We start from the raw sequence: 22,526 nt of genomic DNA on the forward strand, positions 1-22,526 counted from the left end.
TTTTTTGAGTTTTTTTTTGTCTTTTTTAGTATTCAAATTTCTTGGTTTGTTTGCATTTTTAGTGTTTTGTTATAATTCCCAATGTTTTTTACTTTTTTCTAATTTCTATGATCTAAAAAATTTCTTGTATTTTTGTTATTTATTTGTGTTTTTCTATAATTTTTTGTGTTTTTTCTACAATTTTTATTTTTTGATTTTGTTTTTCAATTTCAATAGTTTCTATAATTTGAAAATAATTTTTTATTTTGTTCAAAATTTCTATAATTTTAATATTTTTTGTAATTTATGTGTTTTATATTTGAAAATATTTTTTGGACTTTTTCCTTTATATTTTATATATATTTTTTATGAAGGTTAAAATGATAATATATTAACACCCGTTGGTCTTTTTAAGTCAAGTTAGTGACATTGTGAGTTTTAGACATTTTGAAAAGTTGTGGTGACTTTAAGGTTATGTTTGCTTTGAAGGAAAAGGTAGGAAATCCTTACATTGTCTTTCCTTTCTCTACTTTTTCCTTCAAACCAAAGACAACCTAAGAGAAATGTTTAAAACTCATGGTGAGTCTTTTAGACAATTTCCCTTTTCCTTAATATATGTTTTTAATAGATGCTTTATCCCTGGGGTAGATTCTCTCTAGGGGTGGATTCGAGCCGAGCTGAACCAAATAGTATGAGGCTCGAGCTCGGCTCGCCAAGGTTATATAAGGCTCCTCGGTTCAAGCTAGAACATTGAGCTCGAACTCGGCTCGAATAAAAAACTCATAAGCTCGGGCTTGATTTAAGGAAAAATATTTTACAAAAATAAAAAATTATATATAAAAATAATTTTTATTTGATATTTAAAAAATTAAGAATTATAATAATTTTATTATATATATTATTTTCTATAATTTTATTATATGTAATTATATATATCAAACTCGACTTACAAACCTTATAAGCCAAACTTTATGAGCTCGACTCGTTTATTAATCGAGTCTGTAAATTGGGTTCGATCTCGGCTCGAAGCTCGATTGAAATCGTACCGAGCTCGAGCTCGGCCAAACTGAACGTATCCTCGACCCGAAACCAAAAAGCCCCAAACCCGAGCCCAACCCGTGTATTGCATATTACGGCTTGTCCATGGTTGCAGCCTGAGCTGCCATCCGCTCCTATATAATTCTTTTCCTCTCCAAAGTCTCACCAGGCTAGGGTTTTTTGGTGTTTCAGTTTTCGGCCACAATCCTCTGAGCAATATAGCTTCTCCGGCCTCGTCAACTCCAATCATGGCGACTCAGATGAGCAAAAAGAGGAAGGTGAGTATGAGCTATGAAGAATAAGCTCTAATCCTTGTTTAAGAATAACCCAATCTGCTGGGTCTACATTTGATTACAGTTTAATCTGAACTCTTCCTCACCTAGTAGTGATCTTGGATCCTTAAGACTTTTGGTTCAAACTTGTTTCACCCTTGTTTGGTGTCCTATTTTTCTGTCGTATACAGTTCGTTGCGGATGGAGTTTTCTTCGCCGAACTGAACGAGGTTCTTACGAGAGAGCTTGCTGAGGATGGGTACTCAGGCGTTGAGGTTCGTGTCACTCCGATGCGCACTGAGATCATCATCCGAGCTACCAGAACCCAGAATGTTCTTGGTAAGTTGGTATATATTTTATTGCTTACTAAAGTTGTTATTTTTTATATCTTCAATTTTGATTCATTTTTATGTTTTTTTTAACGAAGATCTGCCAAAAGAAGCGAACTTTGTAATTCGTGGTATAGATTTAATTCGTTTCCTTTATTTTACAGGTGAGAAGGGGAGAAGAATCAGGGAATTGACTTCTGTTGTTCAAAAGAGATTCAAGTTTCCTGAGAATAGTGTGGAACTGTATGCTGAAAAGGTCAACAATCGAGGCCTTTGTGCCATCGCTCAAGCAGAGTCCTTACGGTACAAGCTACTTGGTGGTCTTGCTGTTCGAAGGTATGCTACTTCTTTTCTCGTTTTGGTTCTATGCATGTTTTTCTTTTGTGGGTTATCGGTGTTGTTTTCTGGTGTGTGGATTGTTCTGAATGTTGTGTTTTATATGCAAAATGTATGCTTGCTGGTACTCTGTATCAGGGGTGGTTTAATCGTTTGGTTGGAGTGTTATGCGTAGTCTAGGATGCACTGACCGTGATATCTGATTTGTTCTGTATAACCACCGTCTTTGTTTCTTAATTTGATTCTGCATTACCGACCCTTTCGTGGATTATATTGCCTTGGCAGCATGCTTTACTTGTTTAAATAAACGTTTGGTGCAGAATTTCTGTCTACCAAGGTGCAAGGGTAATGTAAACAGCGAAGTGTGCTTGATGCTCATGCAGTTCAGAACATAACTTAGTAATAGAAGTGTCAGAAGTATGGGATCCAATCAGGTCTGTTTGTAGCTTATCGGTTTACGATGTAGGGCTACATTATTAATGGGGTCAGTGTGCTAAAGGTTTCCTATTCAAGTGAATGTTTCTATGAAGATGCCTAATAATTCAATTAGGATGTTGGACCAATGCGACCAATTGAACCCCCAAAAATGCCTACCTTTTTTTCCAGAGAGAAGTCTTAGAGTTGATTTCTTTTTCATTTTTATATGGCCATGTCAGAAGAAAGAACCTTATTTTCAAGATTGGAGTATTGTGATTCTTCTTAAAATAAAAAAATGTTGTCAGCATTATTCATGATCCATGCTAACTTATGACTATACGCCACCATCATGCTCTAACTTTGGTATTATACATGATGCTTAAAGCAAATCAAGAGCTTGTTAGTAAGGCAATATAATTGAAGGTGATGGCTACTGCAACATGCTAGGAATCAGTCCTTGGACGCTGAATGTAATTGTACAAAACAGACATCCTTATGCTGAATGCACAATAATTTTTCGAAAGGCCTTTTATTTATTATAGTATTCTCTAATATCAAACAACCGATGTCCACTGAAGAGAACTGTAATGGGGTTGGATCTTCCAAATAAGGTTCGTTTGGGAGTGTGGTTCTGACCAAACAGTGTTTGTTTTGTGATTTCTTTATCTGATCCAACCTTGACGAGTTTATTCTAACAAATGCTCTTGATCATTGAGCAATAAAAAGGGGAGTGTGGGGTTATGTTTCCATTCATTTACATTTGCATTTACCCTGCTTCGCACTTGTACCGTAGGCCTCTCTAATTCCAGTAGTGTGGCCTTGAGCTAGGGTGCACAAAGTAAAAGCTGTTCTGTTTCAGCAGCGGCCAGACAACCGTAGAGATGGATCCACAGGTGAATGGCTCAAATGCCTATTGTCTACTGATTTCATCTCACAATTTCACTACCTGTTGGTCCTGTTCACTAAATAATGATAAAGTCTTACCAATGAATATATGAAGAAAACAAGTCTTTGAGATCTGGAACTAATTTTAGGAAGGTTTTGGAGCTGATTATTTAGGTTAGTATTCAGGGTTAGGGGTGTGAATAGATTGGGTTGAGGCCATGTTCAGGAGCACTTTTCCAATGGTCTTTTTGTGCTTTTCATGTTGGAGAAGCCAAAATCTAGTCAAGAAAACATTTGGTGAAAAATCTCAAAATGGGCTTATTGCATTGGAAAAGGCAGGAAAAAACTCCATTTTGCTTTGTATGTTTGAAAGAAGCTATTTTGAAAAAAAAAACAGGTGACCTGCAAAAAATTAAAAAATCCTGTTTCAAAAAATGGTTTTTTCAGAAGCCCATTTAGGTCAAAAGCACTCCCAAGCATGCCCTAAATGGTAATCATGCATTGGCCTGACCTTATTTGATCAAGTTTGGGACAGCTTTGGTTTGTTGCCGGGTTGAAGTAGACTTGCACTTAACCTGACCTGTTGGGATCACAAAGTCAACTTTCTTTCTTTTCCATATTGTTATGGGCATCGTGATTTTGCTGGTTTAGATGTTTTGTTGACATTGTCTCATATTAATCTCTCTTTATCTCATTAGAAGACTTGAGATTTTTTCCCTTTAAATGAAACCTTAAACAATATTTATCATAAACCTTTACGTATACTCAACAGATGATAGATATGCATAATGGAATGTTCATGAAACTTCTGTGACAAGTGACTTAGTGATGTTGCAAAATTTGTAGTTCTTTTCAATAAAGAAGGGATGCTGCTTGTGGGTTGGGTTGGGTAGTTCTTTTCAATTAGTTGAGTTGGGAACTTGGGGTCCCTTTGGGTAGGATTTTGGTTGAGCCACCAAGACATTTTGACATCCATATCCAGGGTTGTGCATTTTTAATTTATTTATTTCTTATAAAAAGATGAATGTAAGAAGGAAAGTCTCTTAAATGAAGAGCAGTAACAGGGTTCACATAAGGCTTACATTGTTTAGGAGTGTGGAGTACCATACTGTTACTTAAAATTTCTATCCTGTTAGTGCTGCACCTTGCAGTTGTGCTTTTACATAAATGGTGCTATTTGTGTACTTGTGGGTTTATCAAGGGAAATTTTTAAAAGCCATGGGATTTCTGATGTGTTCAAAGAAGACTTGTGGAGAAAGAAGAAGAAATGAATGTTCACAATCAGCGAGTTTTGTTGATATTGGGTTTTCTAAAGGCCAAAAACTCTGGTAAAAGATGGAAATGCTTTTATCCTTTCATGATACTAAAATTGTGTCAGGGAAGATCTTTCAAATATTGGATTCATTTTATCTATGTGATGATTGGGAATTATGGTTCTTTTGAACCCATAATCCAGAGTTTCTGACTATTTGCACTTGTATCATAGGCCTCTCTAATTCTTGTAGGGAGGTCTTGAGCTAGGTGCATAAAGAAAAAGCTGTTCAATCAGCAGTGGCCAGACAACCGTAAAGATGAATCCACAGGTGATTGGCTTATTTTGCCATTCAGCTACTGATTTCATCTTACATCACATCCCTTCCCCCTTTTGACTAACAGTGAACAGTCTACACTAATTTTTTAAAGCTGACCTTGAAGCAGATATTCTTTTGCCTAGGTGGCAGGTCAGTGTAGTGACCATATGGTTCAAATGAGTCAACTTGTTGTATCATAATTAAATAATAAAAATAAAAAAACATTAAAAATTATTGAGAAATACAGAATATTTTGTAGAAAAAATTGGTGACATTTCTAATATCATATATTCATCATATTAAATAAAAATAAGTGTGATAAATAGTAATATTTTTATTTATGATGGGACTGAGAAAATACAAAAAAAACGAAAAAGAAATAATATCTAACATGCTGACTGCATCAAATGTTTTGGTGGTTCAACCGCCTTGGTCACCTGGTCATTAAATGAGTCAATCGGTTTTAGAAGGCAAGCAGTTTAGCGGTGAAATGGAGTAATGGGCTCAGAACTCTGGCTGAGTGATGGGTTGATTGGTCTGATTGTGGGTTGAAAGCACTGGTTTAGACTTTAGACATATACAGAAAGGAAAGATGAGAAAATAAAGAAAGCTTAATGAATGTTTGGTCTGAATGGGAGCTTCTTGGCAGATAAATTAAAATCTTTAATTTGTCATGGTCAGGTTGATCTTAGTATTTGCTTACAAAAGGGGTTACTTAGAGCATAAAAATAAATAATAAAAAAGATGACAAAAAGCATTATTACTTATTGTTTTGAGGATGTATTCAAGTAAGAGTTAATTACTTTTAGTAAATGGTGATTATGGAAATGCAAATAGACCTATGTAGACAGATGAAATGGAGAAAAATATGGAAGAAACATAAAAGGAAGAGGCCTATGAGCAAGATGTTTCAAAGATGAAAAATAAGGTAACAAATACAATATTTGAAATGCAATGTTTAAAATTTCTTGTTGATCGAATATGAGAGGAACATATTGTTGGAAGGCATAACAAATTCTTGAGAAGTTATTTGTTTTGTTTTTTCAAGTCTTACAATAAATTTTGTAGTTTAGCTGAGCTGGTACCCATTTTCTCATTTTAGGGCTTGCTATGGTGTTTTGCGGTTCATCATGGAAAGTGGTGCAAAAGGATGTGAGGTAAGTTTCATGGTGGCTATTCATCAACATCAGGCATCATCTAAACCTTGAGCCGTATCCCAACCATATGGATATTGTTATTTGATCATTCCAACTATATGGGGTTGGTTACATGAATCCTGTTTTGCCATCCTCTTTGTAAGTTTTCAAGTGTCATGAAGACATGAACCATTAGTACAATTACAAACCATGCGACCGGTCTTAAATGGAAATTATTTCGTTGCCAGGTTATAGTGAGTGGGAAGCTCCGTGCACAACGTGCCAAATCGATGAAGTTCAAAGATGGTTACATGATCTCTTCTGGTCAGCCAGTTAATGAATACATAGACTCAGCCGTAAGGCATGTTTTGCTTAGACAGGTCAGTGGAATAATTAAGCCAAGTTCCTTGCTTCAAAATTCTACTCACTGCCTTTCAAGGAGGTCTTTGTTCACTCTCTAGTTGTCTCTGACCATTAGAAAGGTGTTATTTCATGCATTGTATTGATTTCTAAATGTTTAAAAATTTATTTTTTTTTTGTTTGTTATTAATTTGCTGTGGTGCCATGGATATATGTATGGTGAATGCAGGGAGTCCTGGGCATAAAGGTGAAGATAATGTTGGATTGGGATCCCAAGGGGAAGCAAGGCCCGACAACTCCATTGCCTGATCTTGTCACAATTCACCCCCCGAAAGATGATGAGGAGTTGGTCAAGCCTGTAGTGAGTAGGGAAATTGAGGTTGCTTAACGATATGTCCTATTCTGATTCAGATAGCATTCTTTCTGATTACTTTAGGAAGGGAAGGGGTCTTCTATTCTTGGGTCCAAATGTCATTCATCTTTTTCATTTTTGACTTACATTAAAGGATTTTGCGAGTCAAATTTTGGTTGAATTATTTTTATAACGAGGCATTTTTTTCACGGATAAATAAATTATTACATTTTTCTTTTCTTCTATTTATTGTCCATTTTCTTTATTCTGCTTGTTTATCGTATTTTTTTTTTAAATCTTTTAACGCGGATGATACCAAAGCCCAACCGTCGAGGTCAAGTCGAGCCATTTGACATCCTGTCGTTTGAACCTTTTGACCCACCCAATCCAGATGAGATTCAGGCGTGGTCTTCTTCGTACGAGGTCTTAGAAGAGAGAAATACTAACTTATCCAGCTGAGATTCGGAGTTTGGAGTTTGGACCAGTGAAGAGTAGCTGGGATTCTGGGAATTGTTGAAGCTCTCCCGGAATGGTTACACTCTCTTCCTGCAAATGCAATCTTCCTTTGGCATCTGCATTTTATTTTGTGGAGGATGGCTGCAGGTGCTGATGATTATACATAGAGAGACCATCAACATCATCATCATCATTATCATCAGGTCAAGCAAGGATTATTTCTGTGAAAAGAGTCATCTTTCCACTGCGCTTGATAATTGTAGATATTGTTACTTTTTTGTTTTAATTTTTTGGTGCATTTTATTAATTAATTATTATTTTTCCACTCTTGTTATTTAATGAAGCTTGTATATAATACCAACCAAGGGTTCAAAATATCTATATTTATCACGCCGTGTATCGTATTCTTATCAGCTTTAAGGGTTACCAATATGTCAACGTTGGTAACATACTAACATCTCTTGACCTAAGCCATAGCCATAAGTAGAGTGTAAATCAGGTCAGACCGATTATCTCAATTAATAATCCCGACAACCCGATCCATTGACAGCTCTACCTGACTACCCTTACCCTTGGACAAGTTGGGGGTTGAGATGGCTTCGGATCAGCTATCAATACACGGTCCCAAACGTCTTAGCCAGCCATTGCAACCGCATATTGGGAACATGAAGTGTAGGGATGCAATTGGATTCTTCGAATCAGGATATATCTAAATCCAATCTGATGTTATTGATTTGATCTGATTCAAATTAAAAAATAATAAATTATTTAAAGGGAGAGAAAATATAAATAGTTTATATAAAATTAAAATAAAAAATATAAGTATTTTTCAACTATTTTCATTATATATACATATTTTTTATAAAAATAAAATAATGCAAAAGATTTACAGAAATACAATGTAAACATATTTATAAATAGTTGAAGGGATCCTTCAAGATTAGATAGAGATGATCCCAATTTTAATCAGGTCTTATTATCTGATACGATCCAAAAATTCTATCAGATTTTAAATTTAGGATCACGATCCAATCCATTTGCACCCGAGCTGGATCTCCTGCCCACAAAAATTCTATCAACATGACACTGCAGCTGTACATGGGGAATATTTTCGGTGTTTACATTCATGAGTAGATGTTTCCATATACAGCAATGTCTTTGCACCCTTATTATCATGAATGACAATGGAAGGAGGGGAGTCGCTCCACAGCACATTCCAGCCGTGTATTGGGAACATTTTCCAATGATAATACAATAAATGATGAGACATCAATATCATTGGGAGATGGTTCTGAATACATGGCTCGTATATGCTGTGGGACGTTGTGTGGCGCTACCTCGTGGTTATGAGTGGCTAATGTGCATCGTGAGCTGCATTTAAATGTTAGGAGCGTTTTATTGGTGGGACGGGTTTTGAATTAGTGAATTCGGATCAGCCGATGGCAACAACCAGCAAGGCAACCTCACATCGGGAACATCTTTGGAGATGTTTCTAATGTGCGGCTGCAGCGGTGGGTTGGGACAGTTTCGGACTTTCGGTAGCAGATCCCAACCCCGAATTGGTGTTCGGATCTGATTGGCTGTACAACTGCATCCGGTCCGGTCCTTCCAAAAGTGCCGTCTCCCTCCCTCATTTTCCCCGCCAAAATACAGGAGGAAGAATGGAAGATAGCCCTGCCGAAGTTAAACGGTGAGCAATTGAAATTTGATTGAAGTGTCAAAGCTCAAAACCGCTGTGTAACAATGAATCCAGTCCAAGAGGAGGATTTCAATCCCGCAAATTCAACCTGGGATACTCAGAGCTTGAAACAGCTTTTATATGTAATGGAAGATCCAGAGGTACTCTGTCTCCCTCTCTCGAATTGTTTTCTAGTTCATCTTTTCTTTTTCTAATCTTGCCTGAAGGTTTTGGCTCGTCTAATTCTATTTCTTAATCAAGTAGTGCCCTAGTGGGTTCTTACTCTTTTCGCATATAGTCAGAGACATTACAATTTGCCTAATTTGGTTTCTCTGTCTAAAAAATGATTCTTTTCACCTCTAATCATAGAAAATTTTGTTGGCGTTACAGGGAGAGTGATGCCTCAAAAAACTTTAAGAGATAGGATATTCCCACCTTGAATGGGAAAATCCTATACAACCAACAAGAGCAACTTTCCCTATTCTAATCTTCACTGTACCTGTTGTATTATCTACCCTCCCAAGCTCCTTTTATCCATGTTACCTTAGAAAGGACCCAAACCAAATCAAATCTTCTAGATTTTATTCTAATTTAATGACTTCACCAAAAATAAGATTTGTACTACACCTACTTTGCAAAGCTAAAGCTGCCAATTCAGGCTTCCCCAAATTGGCAGCATGTTGAAGACCCACTATAATAACCTTTGACCTCAAGGTTAGAACTCAGAAACCATTCCTGGTTTTTGTACAATTCATTCCGTGGTATCTCTGGACAGTAATTTTTTTTTTTTTTTTTTAATTTGATCGGTATCTGAAAAGGTTAGACCAATGCACTAAAATGCGTGACTGTAAGACATGATGTCTAAATATGTATCAGTCATTTATAAACGATTGTTTGCATTGCACAAGTTACTTCATAATCATAAGAGGGAAACTGCTTTGTACCACATTGTTTTGTCCTAGCTTCTTTTTCAAAAATGAAACATGAAATGCTAGATCAGATGAATCTTTCTTTGGGTAATTTCGCTTTGTTTTCTGTTTGTCCAATGCATTGGACAACCTTGTAGGATTGTAACTTTGAGAAGACATTTCCTTGGCTTCTTCATAGCCACTGAAATTTGGCAATGTAGCTGTAGGTTTACGTGTACAAAAATTAAATCTCCTTTTTAGAAGTTAGAACTGCCACTTTTTAATGTTGTCAGTTTGTCACTCGGCTTGTTGTTTCAACCTGTGTTGTGCCCACTGTAAACTCTTCTTTAGAGATTCTAGTACATTTTTCTTCTTTTGATCTGTAATAAGATCAAAGGAATTTTACTTAATCTGAAATAGAGTACTGACGAAGGAATACATAAAGCAATGAAATGCAAGGAAAAAAAGAGGAATCTATATTTTTTTTTTCTTAAAGAAGCATATTGCATGCTCAGTTTTAGTAGCAACTCACCCTCTTCATTTTCAGGATTCTCATAAAGTCCACCCTCTTTTCTGTTTTCCCTCCTTTTCATTTTTACTCTGTTGAACAACATAAAATGGCTCTGGTACCATGTTAAACAACATGAAATGGCTTTGATACCATGTCAACTAATATAAAATAGAATAGCACATCAAGGAGAAAACAAGAAGAAGAAATAGAGAAAACACCAAGATTTAATGTGATTCAGTTTGGTAGCCTACATCCACGAGAGAGGAAAAATATCCACTATAAGAACAAGAGATACATAACTTCACTTTCACACTCTCTCTCCCTCACTCTTCCTCAAACCCTAATTTCACATAACCACTACCTTAAATAAGCAATAGACCGAAATACATCAGAATTACATAGAAGCCTCTTTTTCTCCTATAAATACATATAGGTTCCCATAATTTATCAACGTTACAAATATACCCAAATACAACCAAATAAAATATTTCTCTCAACACGCCCCCCTAAAACTCAAGGTGGGAAAACCAGTTTGAGTTTGCAAGTAAGGATGTTGAAGCAACCTTCATGGAAATGGTTTACTATTGAATCAACAACAACCATAAACCTTGAGATGTTGAAGGGACCTCTAAAATAACAGTTCACCGATATACCAAGGGAGATTCACACGTTCACCAATAAAGTTATCACCACACCACAAACCATTACCAACTCACAAAACCGGATGATACTTAAATTTTATTGAAAGCAAATTAATTGAAAGAGATGAGATGTTCCCACTTGGGGGGGGGGGTTTCCTACTAAAGAGACCTCCCTCCGATTAAACTTATTTTATTAGTGGCCCAAACTAAATCAGATCTACAATACTTTTATCATGCTAGCTTGTCTTCCCCAGAAGTAACATTGATGCTCTGCCTAGCATGCAATATTAACATTGCCAATACATGTTTTCCCAAATTAGGCACACACCAGAGAGTCTATCTGGACAGGAAATAAAGTGCTTCAACCTAAAATTGTGGAGTAAAGGCAAATTTTTAACCAAAAAAGAGAAAGAGAGGAAGAAGAGAAGAAGGAGAAGAAGAGGAGAAGAGAAACTGTCGAACTAAGGAGTCCAATCTCTCCCAGTCGACCAAATATTTATGTTTACTAAATCAGGGTACAATGTCCAATATGCCCCTACTTAAGTGTGGGACATGTGACTTAAAAAGAAACTAAATTGTCAAAACACACCATAACATATAATGAAAAGACAAAACTATCCCTACTCAGCCAACTCTAACATTTCAAAATATCAATTTCTTGCAAATGGGGAAAATCATAAAGTGCATGCCAGGGGCATTTGAAATGCATCAAATCCCAAATTATGGTTCTTGCAAATGGAAGAAATTATTAATTCATTATGAATTTTTGTTGGATTAGTCATTTTGATTCTAGCAAAAGGTTCTATATTCAAGGTTTTGGGGGTGAAAATATGGTCCTTTCTTCTGCCTTTTTATCAATAACATTTAGAAGTTTATATTGTCTCAACTTTTCAGGTTTTAAAGGCACCACTTCTCAGAAGTTTATATTGTCTTCTTGTCTACTTGTTTTCAAATTCATCATTGCATTGCTCTAACATTGAAGCGTTAAAAGATTTGAAAAGGGAGAGCCATCAGTTTGATTTGAAAGCAACATTTGCTGATATCTGTAAGCTCTCCAATTTTCTCTTCAAAGAACTCCAGAGGAAGTTTGAAAAGTTATCTGCTTGGCTCAATTCATCTGTAAATATGGCAACCGACCGAGCTAGACTTTGTTCAGATATTTTGACCCATCCAGAAGATCTAACTATGCTGTTAAGATGCTGTCTAATTACCCTGCTCTTGCTAGAGTTTGATCAAAGTTTTCTTTTAGAAAAATGCAAAGTTCTCCTTGAGGTACTTCGGAAAGTGTGCTCTCCAGATCTGTTATTATGTATTTCTGGTCATATGAAAGAAAATGAGAAAAGCACTATTAGCTTAAAGAGATCAGTTTCACAAGAGTGCATTTATGCTAGTAATAATAGTATCACCTCTGTGTCTGTGGTTGAGGAATTCAACGCTTCCATGTCTTTAGCTAAGCAGCCTTGTTCACTCATTCCTATTCTTTGCTTGATGCTTGAGGTAATATTGTTGATTCCATCTTTTTCATTTATTTAACTATTACTATCAAGCATGCATTGTTAAATGCTAATTGAATATAGAATTTATTATACAAACTAGGCATCATATTTCTTGATTAAGGACATCAAATCCATTTATGGAAGACTCAGTGACATTCTTAGAATAATCCTTATGTATGTCAGACAAATGTATGTGTAGGATCAACCTAGGGGATCTTACTAATTTAATAGACCATGCATCACTTTTCTCACCTTATTGTATTAGATGTATTGGATGTTCTCAATTATTTAAAAGATAGGAAATTATATAAGGCTTAAAAAAAATTAGGAGTTTTAAGTTAAACTGGATCCTGAGAAAGCTTTACCATGACATGCAATAATCAGTGTAATTCTTTTAAAGCTCAAGTGCCTTTATTAATTGTATACTAAAGGAACTTTTATGTACCTTCTTTGCCATGAAAACCTTGTTGGCAACATCTCCAGGTCTTTGCAGATGAGCTTTTGGTGCATAGACGTTTGAGACAATATTTTATAGTAATAGATTCTGTTTCTTGCATGGGTGAAAATTTGTTTATATGTGATAGTAGTCATGGTGATAGCAATGATGTGTTGGAGGTGGTATCTGCTCATTTTCTCCTTTCAGTCTCTGACAAGCAACAATTTAACAAGTTTTTGAGCACATTATTTTGGTTTCATGACAAGGAACTCAGATTTCCAGAACTGAGCTTGACAGCAGCTATAGTATTGCTTGGAACTCCCACAGTGTTTTCTGCACCACCAATATTCCAAGTACATCTCATTTGCTTGATTTCCAGAGCTGTTGGCATTGTCAGGGATCCAGAGGACACACGATTAAATCCCAGAGCTAAGAATTGCTACATATCAGCATTTGAACATTCAGTCATCTTGTACAATTTACATATTTCTAGTTTGGAATTTGGCAGCAATCATTTTGGAGGTAACATTAAATTGGTTGATAAACCATGTATACTGGGAGGAGGGTGTCAACCATCTTTTCAATCTAATGTTCGACCAGTCACATATAATAGAATTAATCATGAAATCCCCAAGTCAACTTGCTCTTGGCATTCTGGTGTTCATGAATCTTACTCCAAAATGACATCTGGTATAATGAGTGTCTCTATTGCATACATGACAGAGAACCTGTACATTCTTGACAAGACATGCAGAGATGAGATTTTCTCAATTCTAAAGTATATCATATCAAGGATCCTCTCAAATGAAATTGCTTTTAATGTATTGAATAAAGATGTAAATGGAATTTCAGAAAAATTGTATCTTCTTGCATCTATACTAAAGTTAATGAGCAGCTCATTGCTGCAAATTGTTTGGTGGCTGAAACAAAATGGAAGTTCAGGTTGTCAAAAAGCATTGGAAGGTTATCCTTCATGTAGAGAATATGATTTTATAATGGGTATAATTGGTTGCTTTCAACAGTACAGTGTCAGTCAGCCAATCCAACTCATCTTTTTTGATGCAAGGGGAGCATACCCAGGCAGACATAAGGAGTCGATAGTGATGCTCATACACATGGCAGGATTGTTGTTGTTTAGTTTTAATAGTGGGCTGGAATTCCTGTGGAAGAGTTGCATATTCATGATGATGACAATTATGAATCTAATTACTTTTGAAGAGGGTAATGTGGATGGGTTGAGGTCATTTCTTGGCTTTGAAAAGGAATCTGCTCAGCCTTCTGTTGATAAATCCCCAGAGGTGATTCTTTTTGTTCTTTATCCAACGTGCTGGTTGAGTTATGTTTTTCCTTATTTGTCAATTTGTTCCGTGTTATCCATTAGTTACTTCTAAAACTCCCGACTTATAATGCAGGTTCTAATCGAAATAAGTTCTAGCGCCATAGTTGCAAGGCAATTCCAAAAAATTAAGATGACGTACTTGAGGTATGCAATATCCGTTAAGTTATGGGAGATAACATTGACTTCATTCTGTAAATTGAAGAGAAGGAACTATCCACTGATGAAATATATAACTAAGAGGATTTCTATTTTCTAATACGTCACCCAGAAATACAGGCTGGATTTTGGCTTTTGATCAAATTTTTAATGGCTAAAAGTAGGGGTGTCAAAAGGGTCAGGTTAAACGGGTAAATCCGACTTGACCTGACCATATGGGATCAGGTTTTGGGTAGACTTTTCTAGCACAGAGTTGGGTTAGGGTTCTGAGATGTCAACCCAAGGTAGGTTAGGGTAGGTATTGGGTTTCATTAATAATTACGAATTCCTGTAGTACTTTGATAATTTTGAATGCTTGGCTAAGATTATCCAATTAAGTTGATATTTTGCACTGTAACTTGAGTGAGATGTTGTAATGATCTGTCAGTCGCTACTCATCCATTTTACAGTGATTATTAAGTTGAAATGGCGGATGATGCTGGGGAGAATGGGTTAAAATAAGGATTCTTCTTCTTCTTCTTTTTTTTTTTTTTTTTTTTTTTTTTTTTTTTTTTCTGTTATTATCCTTGTATCTTACAGTGGTGGCTGGACTCCTATTTAATAGGGAAGTTTCACTATATGACGAGCTGCCAAAATCCCGTCTTTAGCCTTCATCCCTCAGCAATGTTTTTTCCCTTTGCAGATCAAAGGCTCTCACAAGATACATTGCAGGAGCAGAAGTTGTCCAATCAGAAACTTTAGAAAATACACTGGTCCTTGGGGATGTAGAGTCTCAGTGTGTTCTTGGCATAGAGGAAGAGGATACCTGTAATGGTGAAAATTTTATCAAACTCATACAAGGAGGCCATCCAAAATCTGATTTGGATGATTTGGTTGATTTCGTCGAGTGCAAACAAGGTAAGGATTATTCCAAGTGGTTGAAGGATCGGGAAAGGTTTCGGAAGTGGAAGTCTGAGAAAGTGGCAACCGCAAGTCAACAAAGAAAGAAAACTTTGCGGAAGTTTCTGACTGGAAAATGAACACAGTTTTTTATTTTTATTTTTTTACGGATTATAATTTGGATAGAAAATCTGTGGACAAACATGTATAAGGTCATAATTTATCAGCAGGACTCTCTTTTTAATTGTATTTTAATGCTGTATCTTTAAGAGGCAGAAGTTTTTTCACATGGTTCCCTTGTCATTTTTCTTCGTGAAATGCCTCTTCATCAGATTCTGTTGACAACGTAAGTAGGGCTGTAGGTTTATAACCGATTTAGGGTTATCACATCCAACCAAATAGGGCTGCAAATGGTATATTGTCCCAATTTGAATTCAATCTCATCAAGGGTGATACGGATTTAATCGGTCGACTTGGATAATAGTCTTAACTATTGAACCACTCGACTCGGGTAAACACTTCACAGTTCAATAACGAAAATAGTTAATTGGCTGGTGGAGACTGGAGAGAGAGAGATGCGATGTCTGATTCAGAGAAAGAGAGCGGAGGGAGGAGGCAACCACTGGTTTTTTGAAACCCGAGAACCAGAGGAAAAAGTAGTTCCTTTTCTAGGTTGGTTTTTTGAAACCTTAGCTTACACAGCCATGACAACGGGAAAGTTGGAAGATATGCTGGTTTGGAGCTTAAAACTTGGAATAATGCTTGAATACTTCTCTTCTAAATATTTGAATAATGTTACGTTGTATTTGTCAAATTGGTCGTAAGGCATCCTTTCTATTGAGGAGGAGAAAGGCAGATTCTGCATGCATTGTACCAATGGGCCTAGTATGCACCCTGTCATTAACCCATTGATTGGATCTAGCATATAGCACTTGGATTTCATTGGGGGCTAAAATTGCATCACCAATGCTAATAAATAAATAATAAATTTAAAAATATAATAATAAAATAGTGATATATTAATAATTAAATAATAATAACTGCCAGATTTGGGACAGAAAAAGATATATTCATATCACTACATTGGCATGCACATCCTAAATGCAAGTAGAAATGCCTCAATTAACCGTTCAACCTAAAAACTTAAGCAGTTAAGTGAGGTCTCTAAATAGGTCTCATGTGAAAGACCATTGGACTTGAAGCATGAACAAACACAGGCCCACCAAAGTTGAACACTAGACAACTTAGTCAAACAGGCTCAGGAACCATTCAACCGTTAGGTGAGATACCTGAATAGGTTTTTATTTAGCAAAATGATTTAATTTTTCTTATATGTTTTTCACAATTTTGGAAAATATAACCATCTTGCATTGTGTGGAAAATAGTGTATGTCGGGTTCTTCTTATATAGGCCATTTAGCTTTTAAGCAAAGGAACCAACTTAATGGGATAATATAAAATTCCTGAAGCCAATTATTGTTTATTTATTTATTTTCTAGTCTTCTATTAATATAGTAACGAGGTTACAACGTAGATGACTTTATTGGTGCATTAGAAACGAAGTTACCTCTGATGCTATAAGATTCAGGTTCAGGGGGCCTGAATGTCCACCAGTTCAGAAAGCATCAGTGGGACACTTCTAGATGATTGCACAAGCTATAAATTGGACAGAACAGTCATGTTGAATGGGGTTAAGTTTGAAAAAGAGAAGCTTAAATACGCGATGAAATCAACTGGGCTAGAACTTGGACCAAAAGAAAATACACTGCGGCCTTGATGTTGCTTTACTTTTCAGTTGAGATTCCGAGCAACATTATACAGGTTATACCAGTTACACTTGTTGATAATAATAATAACAGGTTTTAGCAGAAGACATTGCCTGTGACTCATGTTAGGCTTTTATTAATCACCTATTCATTCCATTATTTGCAATAAGCTAAGAAGCTGCTTAATCTTCTTAAAAGAAGTGGTATTACTCTAGTGCCCAGCAAGGATGATGATGTACTGAAGTCTGAAATAGAAAGCTAATTAGTTCACCCCATACCCATGTTACAATTACTAGATGTCAGTACATATTCTGTTTATTGTTATTCTGCCTGTCATGCCCTCTTGATTGTTTTTGGACGAGCCCTCTCCAATGTTTCCTCTACTAATTCTAATTGTGTACCATTTTATATTTGTGCTTCATCGACAGTTGTTTTTCAAAAAGTTGTGTTTCTTTCACTAAAATACAATGGGCGAAGGGAGGTTCCAATCATTTCTGAGGAGATTATGTCTATACCAAAAGGCCCAAACCCTCTGCGTTTACCTTCTGATTTGGCCAGGTATTGACGAGAACTCAAAATGCAGAATTTTGTTGTGCCTTGGGAGCTCACTCCTAAAAGCCTGCTGTTAGAGGGAGGGAACCCAGAAACATATACACCCTACAACGGCATCCCATATTACTGATGAGGGACTAATGAATCGTAACATTTCACCACGCTCCACAATCCCGGTGCTCACAGGCTGACTTTGCACTAGTCCCCCTAATCCCAACCAAACAATGCAATACCAACATCATCACCTGCGCCACACGATTGCAACTGGAAAGCATAGTGTAGGCTTTGATACCATCTGTTATGTGGCTTAGGAGAACTCACCCCTAAAAGCTAGCGGTTAAGAGGGAACCCAGACACATACACCCCACAATGGCATCCCATACTACTGATGTGGGACTAATGAATCGTAACAATTTTACTTTACGATTTTAGGATGTAATATTAAGATAGAATGGTCTATTGACCTGCATGTGGAGTCGAATGACAGGCTGTGGCTGTGGATGGTGACTAGAAATTCTTGATTTTCAGATCAAGTTTAGAGCCACAGCCGATGGTTTATGCATGGGGTACGGGGGAACGAGCGTTAGAGGTTGCATTTTGTGTTTTGTGCTAAAGCACTTCCCCTGTTGCATTTTGTGCTTTTCGTTATAAAGGGCTCTCAAGAGTCAAGATGCTCTTTCATTTTCATCACTCTGGGATTGCTCTATTTTCCAGAGTTAAAGACTCGGACTGGAGTGGATGGTTGAACCAGTGACCTGGCACCTCAGTCGCTTAAAGGGGTCCCAGATTATTTAGGGGTGATCCGATCCTATTTGGTTGAATTCGGATCATCCCTGTTCAGATATTCGAATTGGATAATAGGACTCGATCAGAAATCGAATCAGATTCAGACCGATCCGACATATATTATATGCTTATAAATATAAATATATAATACATATATATTATTTTTTATTTATAAATATATATTTTATATCATTTTTATAAATTTGTTATATTAATTTTTTATAAAAACATGTATATTTATGATGAAAATAATTAAAAAATATTTATATTTTTTGTTTTTATTTTATATAAATTAGTATATTTTAATTTTCTTTTAATAATTTGTTATTTTTTAAAGAAAACAAGTCAAATCAGATCAGATTTGAAGGTCCAACTTACCAATAAGATTCAAATTCAAATTGAGTCCTATCAGATCTAATTGGATCTTCAGATCGTATCGAACGGATCAGATTCGAATATACCTTGATTCAAATCCCATCCAATCCATTTGCATTCCTATGGTTTTCAGTCGGAATGAAATATCTGGAAAACCATGACCCAGAAAGCAATCCAGTTTTATGCCTGGTCCTGGTCCAACAAAATTGCTATTTTCACTGTACAAAGCAAAATAACAGGAGAATTGTGGGTTCCAAGGTCTCAAACTAATCAAATAGTACTCAGAGCCACACTGGAGGGAACCACAAGCCAGTAGATTAGATAGGGTTGATAAAAAATTCAGTCCCTAAACAGGATTCATGTAGCCAACCCCATATGCTTGGATGGTGTGATGATGATGATGAATCCACTTTTAAATTTCATCCAGAAAATTTTGATTTGCTTCTAATTTTATTAACAGTATTTGCAGGTTTTACATCTATGGCAGATCATTTACTCCTTTTGCTCAAAGATGCTTAAGGATTTTAAGCATCAATGGATAAGGGGGTGAGGAAACTCGTAATTGAAGGAGATTACAAAATTGTCATATGCGAGTTGCTGCAGGTTGAAAGTGCTCCATTGACTCTTGGTAGTGATATCAAAAGATTCAGATGGTTTTCAAAGGGCATGCAAACAATAATTCAATGGGTTCGAAGATCGACAAATAATTTGGCTGATCATCTAGCTAAACAAGGGGTTAACACTTGACAGAGGGCAACATTTATGGGTTCAGTTGTAATTTAAATTGATGGGATGAGATAGCAGGAACTATTCTCTTAAAGTCTAACTGGCTGAATCATCATAGATAATATATATATATATATATATATATATATATATATATATATAGATAGATAGATAGATAGAGAGAGAGAGAGAGAGAGAGAGAGAGAGAGAGAGAGAGAATTTATAGAATAGTATATGTCCAAGGTCAACCTGAATAATTATTCCAGTTTTGGCAGTCTCACCATATAAAGCAGCATTTCTCTAATAAAACTAGACAGATACTCGAACACAAGAAGACCAAACTAAAATCGCCTTTGAAACAGAGATGCCACAAAATTCATGAGACAAAAGTATAATAAGATCAAGGAATCAAAGTTTTTTATACTGCTTTATCTCTTTAATTACTCCTTCTGTAAGTGCATCCACGTCATGGTTCTTCCCGAAAAATTTTACAAATTCCATGTCTGGTCCCATCAAGTACCTAAAAAAGACTTGCAGAAATAAGCTTGCAGTCATGTCAAATCAGGTTCAATCTGGATTGTAGATCGGCTCTACAAGGATACAAGTGACTACTCATTTTTGCCACATCACAAAACCCAAAAAACAAAGATATCATTCTGATAGAGTTCGTTATATTAAGGAAGAATACTTGGTGACTGATGAAAAGAAAAACTTGCATTTGGAAGATAAAAGGGTCATTATCCAATGTTGGTCCAGGTTATCCAGGGTAGCCTAGTTACCTAACCTTTTATCTTGCATTAAGTATCTGCTAAGACTGGAACCCACTTTTCTCATGCTTACTGCCCGATATTTTACCATTGCACTTGCTTGGCCTTTTAAAAGGGTCATTACATAATATTGGTCCTGGCTAGCCGTCAATACTCAAACAGGTCACATCCAAGTACCCCAACCCCAACCTGACTAAATGAAAAGAGTAATTAACCCCCACCCAGCCCTATAGGGTAACAACCAAATCTGATCTGGCCCATAAAAAGAGTATGCTATTCTTAATGAAGATTATACTTACAAAATTTTTCAATGTTACTATCTGACTAGTTATAGAAGATTTATGGACATTTCATTGTAACTATCTGTCACCATTACACCAAGGCCCACCCTCAAGCTTCTGGCTTTCATCAAATTCCAAACTACTGAAATCTCTATTCAGTGTTCCTAACGTTCAATTCAGACAATAGTTTTTTATATTTCATCATTGATTCCCTATCTTATTTCTTTCTACTTGATTATAAATTCCCATATTCCTCTGTATTTAAATTGGTTCGCCAAAGTGAATAGAAAATTCTCGATACACAACTAGATTGAGGAAGGATCAAATTGAAGGTAGTTGACGCAAGGGAGTGAGCAGCATTTATGGGGTAGCAGACAATGGATGGGACTCCGGGATTGTGGCAAGGACTACAAGAACAGCACCTTGGAAATCTATTCAAGCTATTTTGCCTTTGTTCTCTCCATGGATTAGGTATGCCCTGCACTCAGGTAATCTCAATAATTTTTGGGAACATACTGGATTGAGGATTCTCCTTTAAAAGATCAATTTCCGAATCTTTTCACCCTTTCCACTCTTAAAAACCAGCCATTCTCCTCCTTCCTTATTCCTTCCAACTCAATCTCTGGGTTCAGTTGGAATTTGGGCTTTAGAAGGGAAATTAGGGAGACAGAATTTGATAATGTCCTATCCTTGCTATCTATTCTTGAAGGGTTGTTTTTTTAGAGCTTATAAAGATAGATAGCAGAATTTGGTCTCTCGCCCCTTCCGGTTCCTTCACACGTGCTTCCTTCTTTAAAGCTCTAGTCCAACCTTCTTCTTTGGGTCTGTCCTTCCTTGTTAAAGAGGTGTGGTGTCTTCCTATACCCCCTAAGGTTGGGATTTTCTTTTGGGAAGCCTTTCTGGAAAGAGTTAATATATGTGATCTACTTCAAAGAAAAAGACCCAACAGCTGTTTGTGTCCTCATTGGTGTACTCTCTGCAAAGCCAATGGTGAGTCTGAATACCATTTTGTTAGGATTAATACTCTGAATTACTGATTAATTAGTATGGCGATCTAGAAAACAATTGAGAAATATGTGAATTATAAAGCAAATAATTAAAGCAAAAGCGAAAGGTAAAGATGACACCAGATTTACGTGGTTCGGTCAAAGTGACCTACATCCGCGGGAAAGGGAGGAGAACTTGTTTTATTGATGTCCTTGATGAGGGTACTACAAACTAGCCACCTTAATAGTGTCGAGATGCTTTTAACAAAGCCTTGATGCACTCCATGGCATAGGCTGCAAAGCCAGAGAAACTAGTAGATAACAATATCTGCAACAAAATTGAATGACCACAAAGTGTTCACTACTCAGTGATCGACAAGAGGAAACATCTAGATGGACTCCGACAAATGTGTTTATCACTCAAAATTTGTGGCTCTCTCAATTTTACTCTCTGTATAAGAGCTCTCTAATGCACACTGCCCACCTTGATGTCTCCTTGGAAGCTCCTTTTATAGAGAAGAAAATGGGAACGTGGTCCCTCGATCACTACTCAGTGATCGACAAGAGGAAACATCTAGATGGACTCTGACAAATGTGTTTATCACTCAAAATTTGTGGCTCTCTCAATTTTACTCTCTGTATAAGAGCTCTCTAGTGCTCACTGCCCACCTTGATGTCTCCTTGGAAGCTCCTTTTATAGAGAAGAAAATGGGAACGTGGTCCCTAAATTTCAGCAAGATGAAAGGGGTGGAGCAATTAGTGGAGTAATTAGTGGACTGTTGAATTACTAAGCCACACCAATCGTCAACAATCTCCACCTTGGCGAGAATTCAACAAGTTCTTTCAATCAGCAAATCTCCAAAACCTCCCTCTCCAAATGCCCCAAGGGCATCAAGCATCAAATGAGACGAGACCGACCAAGTTGATGCAAGCATCGAACTTGGATGATGGTAATGGCTTTGTCAACATATCTGCGGGATTCTCAGCAGAAGCTATTTTGTTGACTAAAGATCGACCATCCTCAACATCACGAACAAAGTGATAACGCACATCAATGTGCTTGGTCCTCTCATGAAACATCTGGTCATGAGTCAGATGTATGGCACTCTGACT

General features: G+C 36.5%; 3 protein-coding genes and 2 non-coding genes across 6 annotated transcripts in view; 4 read left to right on the top strand and 1 right to left on the bottom strand.

Moving 5' to 3' along the window:
• Positions 1-1,136: 1,136 nt before the first annotated feature.
• On the top strand, positions 1,137-6,920 carry LOC148879445 (small ribosomal subunit protein uS3x-like). The gene is made up of 6 exons (XM_088960976.1): positions 1,137-1,295; positions 1,481-1,628; positions 1,783-1,954; positions 5,930-5,984; positions 6,212-6,343; positions 6,553-6,920. The coding sequence occupies exons 1-6, from the start codon at positions 1,266-1,268 to the stop codon at positions 6,709-6,711; spliced, it is 696 nt and encodes a 231-aa protein (XP_088817102.1). The 5' UTR covers positions 1,137-1,265; the 3' UTR covers positions 6,712-6,920.
• LOC148879446 (small nucleolar RNA snoR143) lies at positions 3,148-3,310 on the top strand. The gene has a single exon (XR_016105992.1). It is a non-coding gene; the product is annotated as a small nucleolar RNA snoR143 (small nucleolar RNA).
• LOC148879447 (small nucleolar RNA snoR143) lies at positions 4,726-4,886 on the top strand. The gene has a single exon (XR_016105991.1). It is a non-coding gene; the product is annotated as a small nucleolar RNA snoR143 (small nucleolar RNA).
• Positions 6,921-8,091: 1,171 nt separating the features above from the next.
• LOC148879448 (uncharacterized) lies at positions 8,092-15,462 on the top strand. Of its 2 annotated transcripts, none has more exons than XM_088960978.1 (5): positions 8,092-8,970; positions 11,764-12,366; positions 12,849-14,099; positions 14,214-14,284; positions 14,979-15,462. In XM_088960978.1, exons 1-5 carry the CDS (start codon positions 8,875-8,877, stop codon positions 15,313-15,315), a joined length of 2,358 nt encoding a protein of 785 aa, XP_088817104.1. In that variant the 5' UTR covers positions 8,092-8,874; the 3' UTR covers positions 15,316-15,462. The 2 variants fall into 2 exon arrangements, with proteins under 2 accessions (XP_088817104.1, XP_088817105.1); XM_088960979.1 differs by having other exon boundaries at positions 13,068-14,099.
• Positions 15,463-19,598: 4,136 nt separating this feature from the next.
• Positions 19,599-22,526, bottom strand: part of LOC148879449 (cytochrome c oxidase assembly factor HCC1-like) — a 40,152-nt gene continuing 37,224 nt past the window's right edge. Inside the window, exon 7 of the mRNA XM_088960980.1 lies at positions 19,599-19,899. Within this exon, the coding sequence (XP_088817106.1) occupies positions 19,788-19,899 (112 nt within the window). The 3' untranslated portion in view covers positions 19,599-19,787. The remainder of the gene's footprint in view (positions 19,900-22,526) is intronic.

Source organism: Nelumbo lutea, chromosome 1 (assembly GCF_056320005.1).
Source record: "Nelumbo lutea isolate HS-2025 chromosome 1, American lotus-T2T, whole genome shotgun sequence".
In the NCBI taxonomy this organism is placed as follows: Eukaryota; Viridiplantae; Streptophyta; class Magnoliopsida; order Proteales; family Nelumbonaceae; genus Nelumbo; species Nelumbo lutea.

What these genes read in the sequence shown, in the direction of transcription:
- LOC148879445 (XM_088960976.1), top strand. Translation starts at nt 1,266, where the DNA reads ATGGCGACTCAGATGAGCAAAAAGAGGAAG. An exon ending in CAGAACCCAGAATGTTCTTG is followed by an intron (nt 1,629 to 1,782) that starts GTAAGTTGGTAT and finishes TTTATTTTACAG; the next exon opens with GTGAGAAGGGGAGAAGAATC. An exon ending in GGCATGTTTTGCTTAGACAG is followed by an intron (nt 6,344 to 6,552) that starts GTCAGTGGAATA and finishes TGGTGAATGCAG; the next exon opens with GGAGTCCTGGGCATAAAGGT.
- LOC148879448 (XM_088960978.1), top strand. Translation starts at nt 8,875, where the DNA reads ATGAATCCAGTCCAAGAGGAGGATTTCAATCCCGCAAATTCAACCTGG. An exon ending in TTCTTTGCTTGATGCTTGAG is followed by an intron (nt 12,367 to 12,848) that starts GTAATATTGTTG and finishes CAACATCTCCAG; the next exon opens with GTCTTTGCAGATGAGCTTTT. An exon ending in ATTAAGATGACGTACTTGAG is followed by an intron (nt 14,285 to 14,978) that starts GTATGCAATATC and finishes TTCCCTTTGCAG; the next exon opens with ATCAAAGGCTCTCACAAGAT.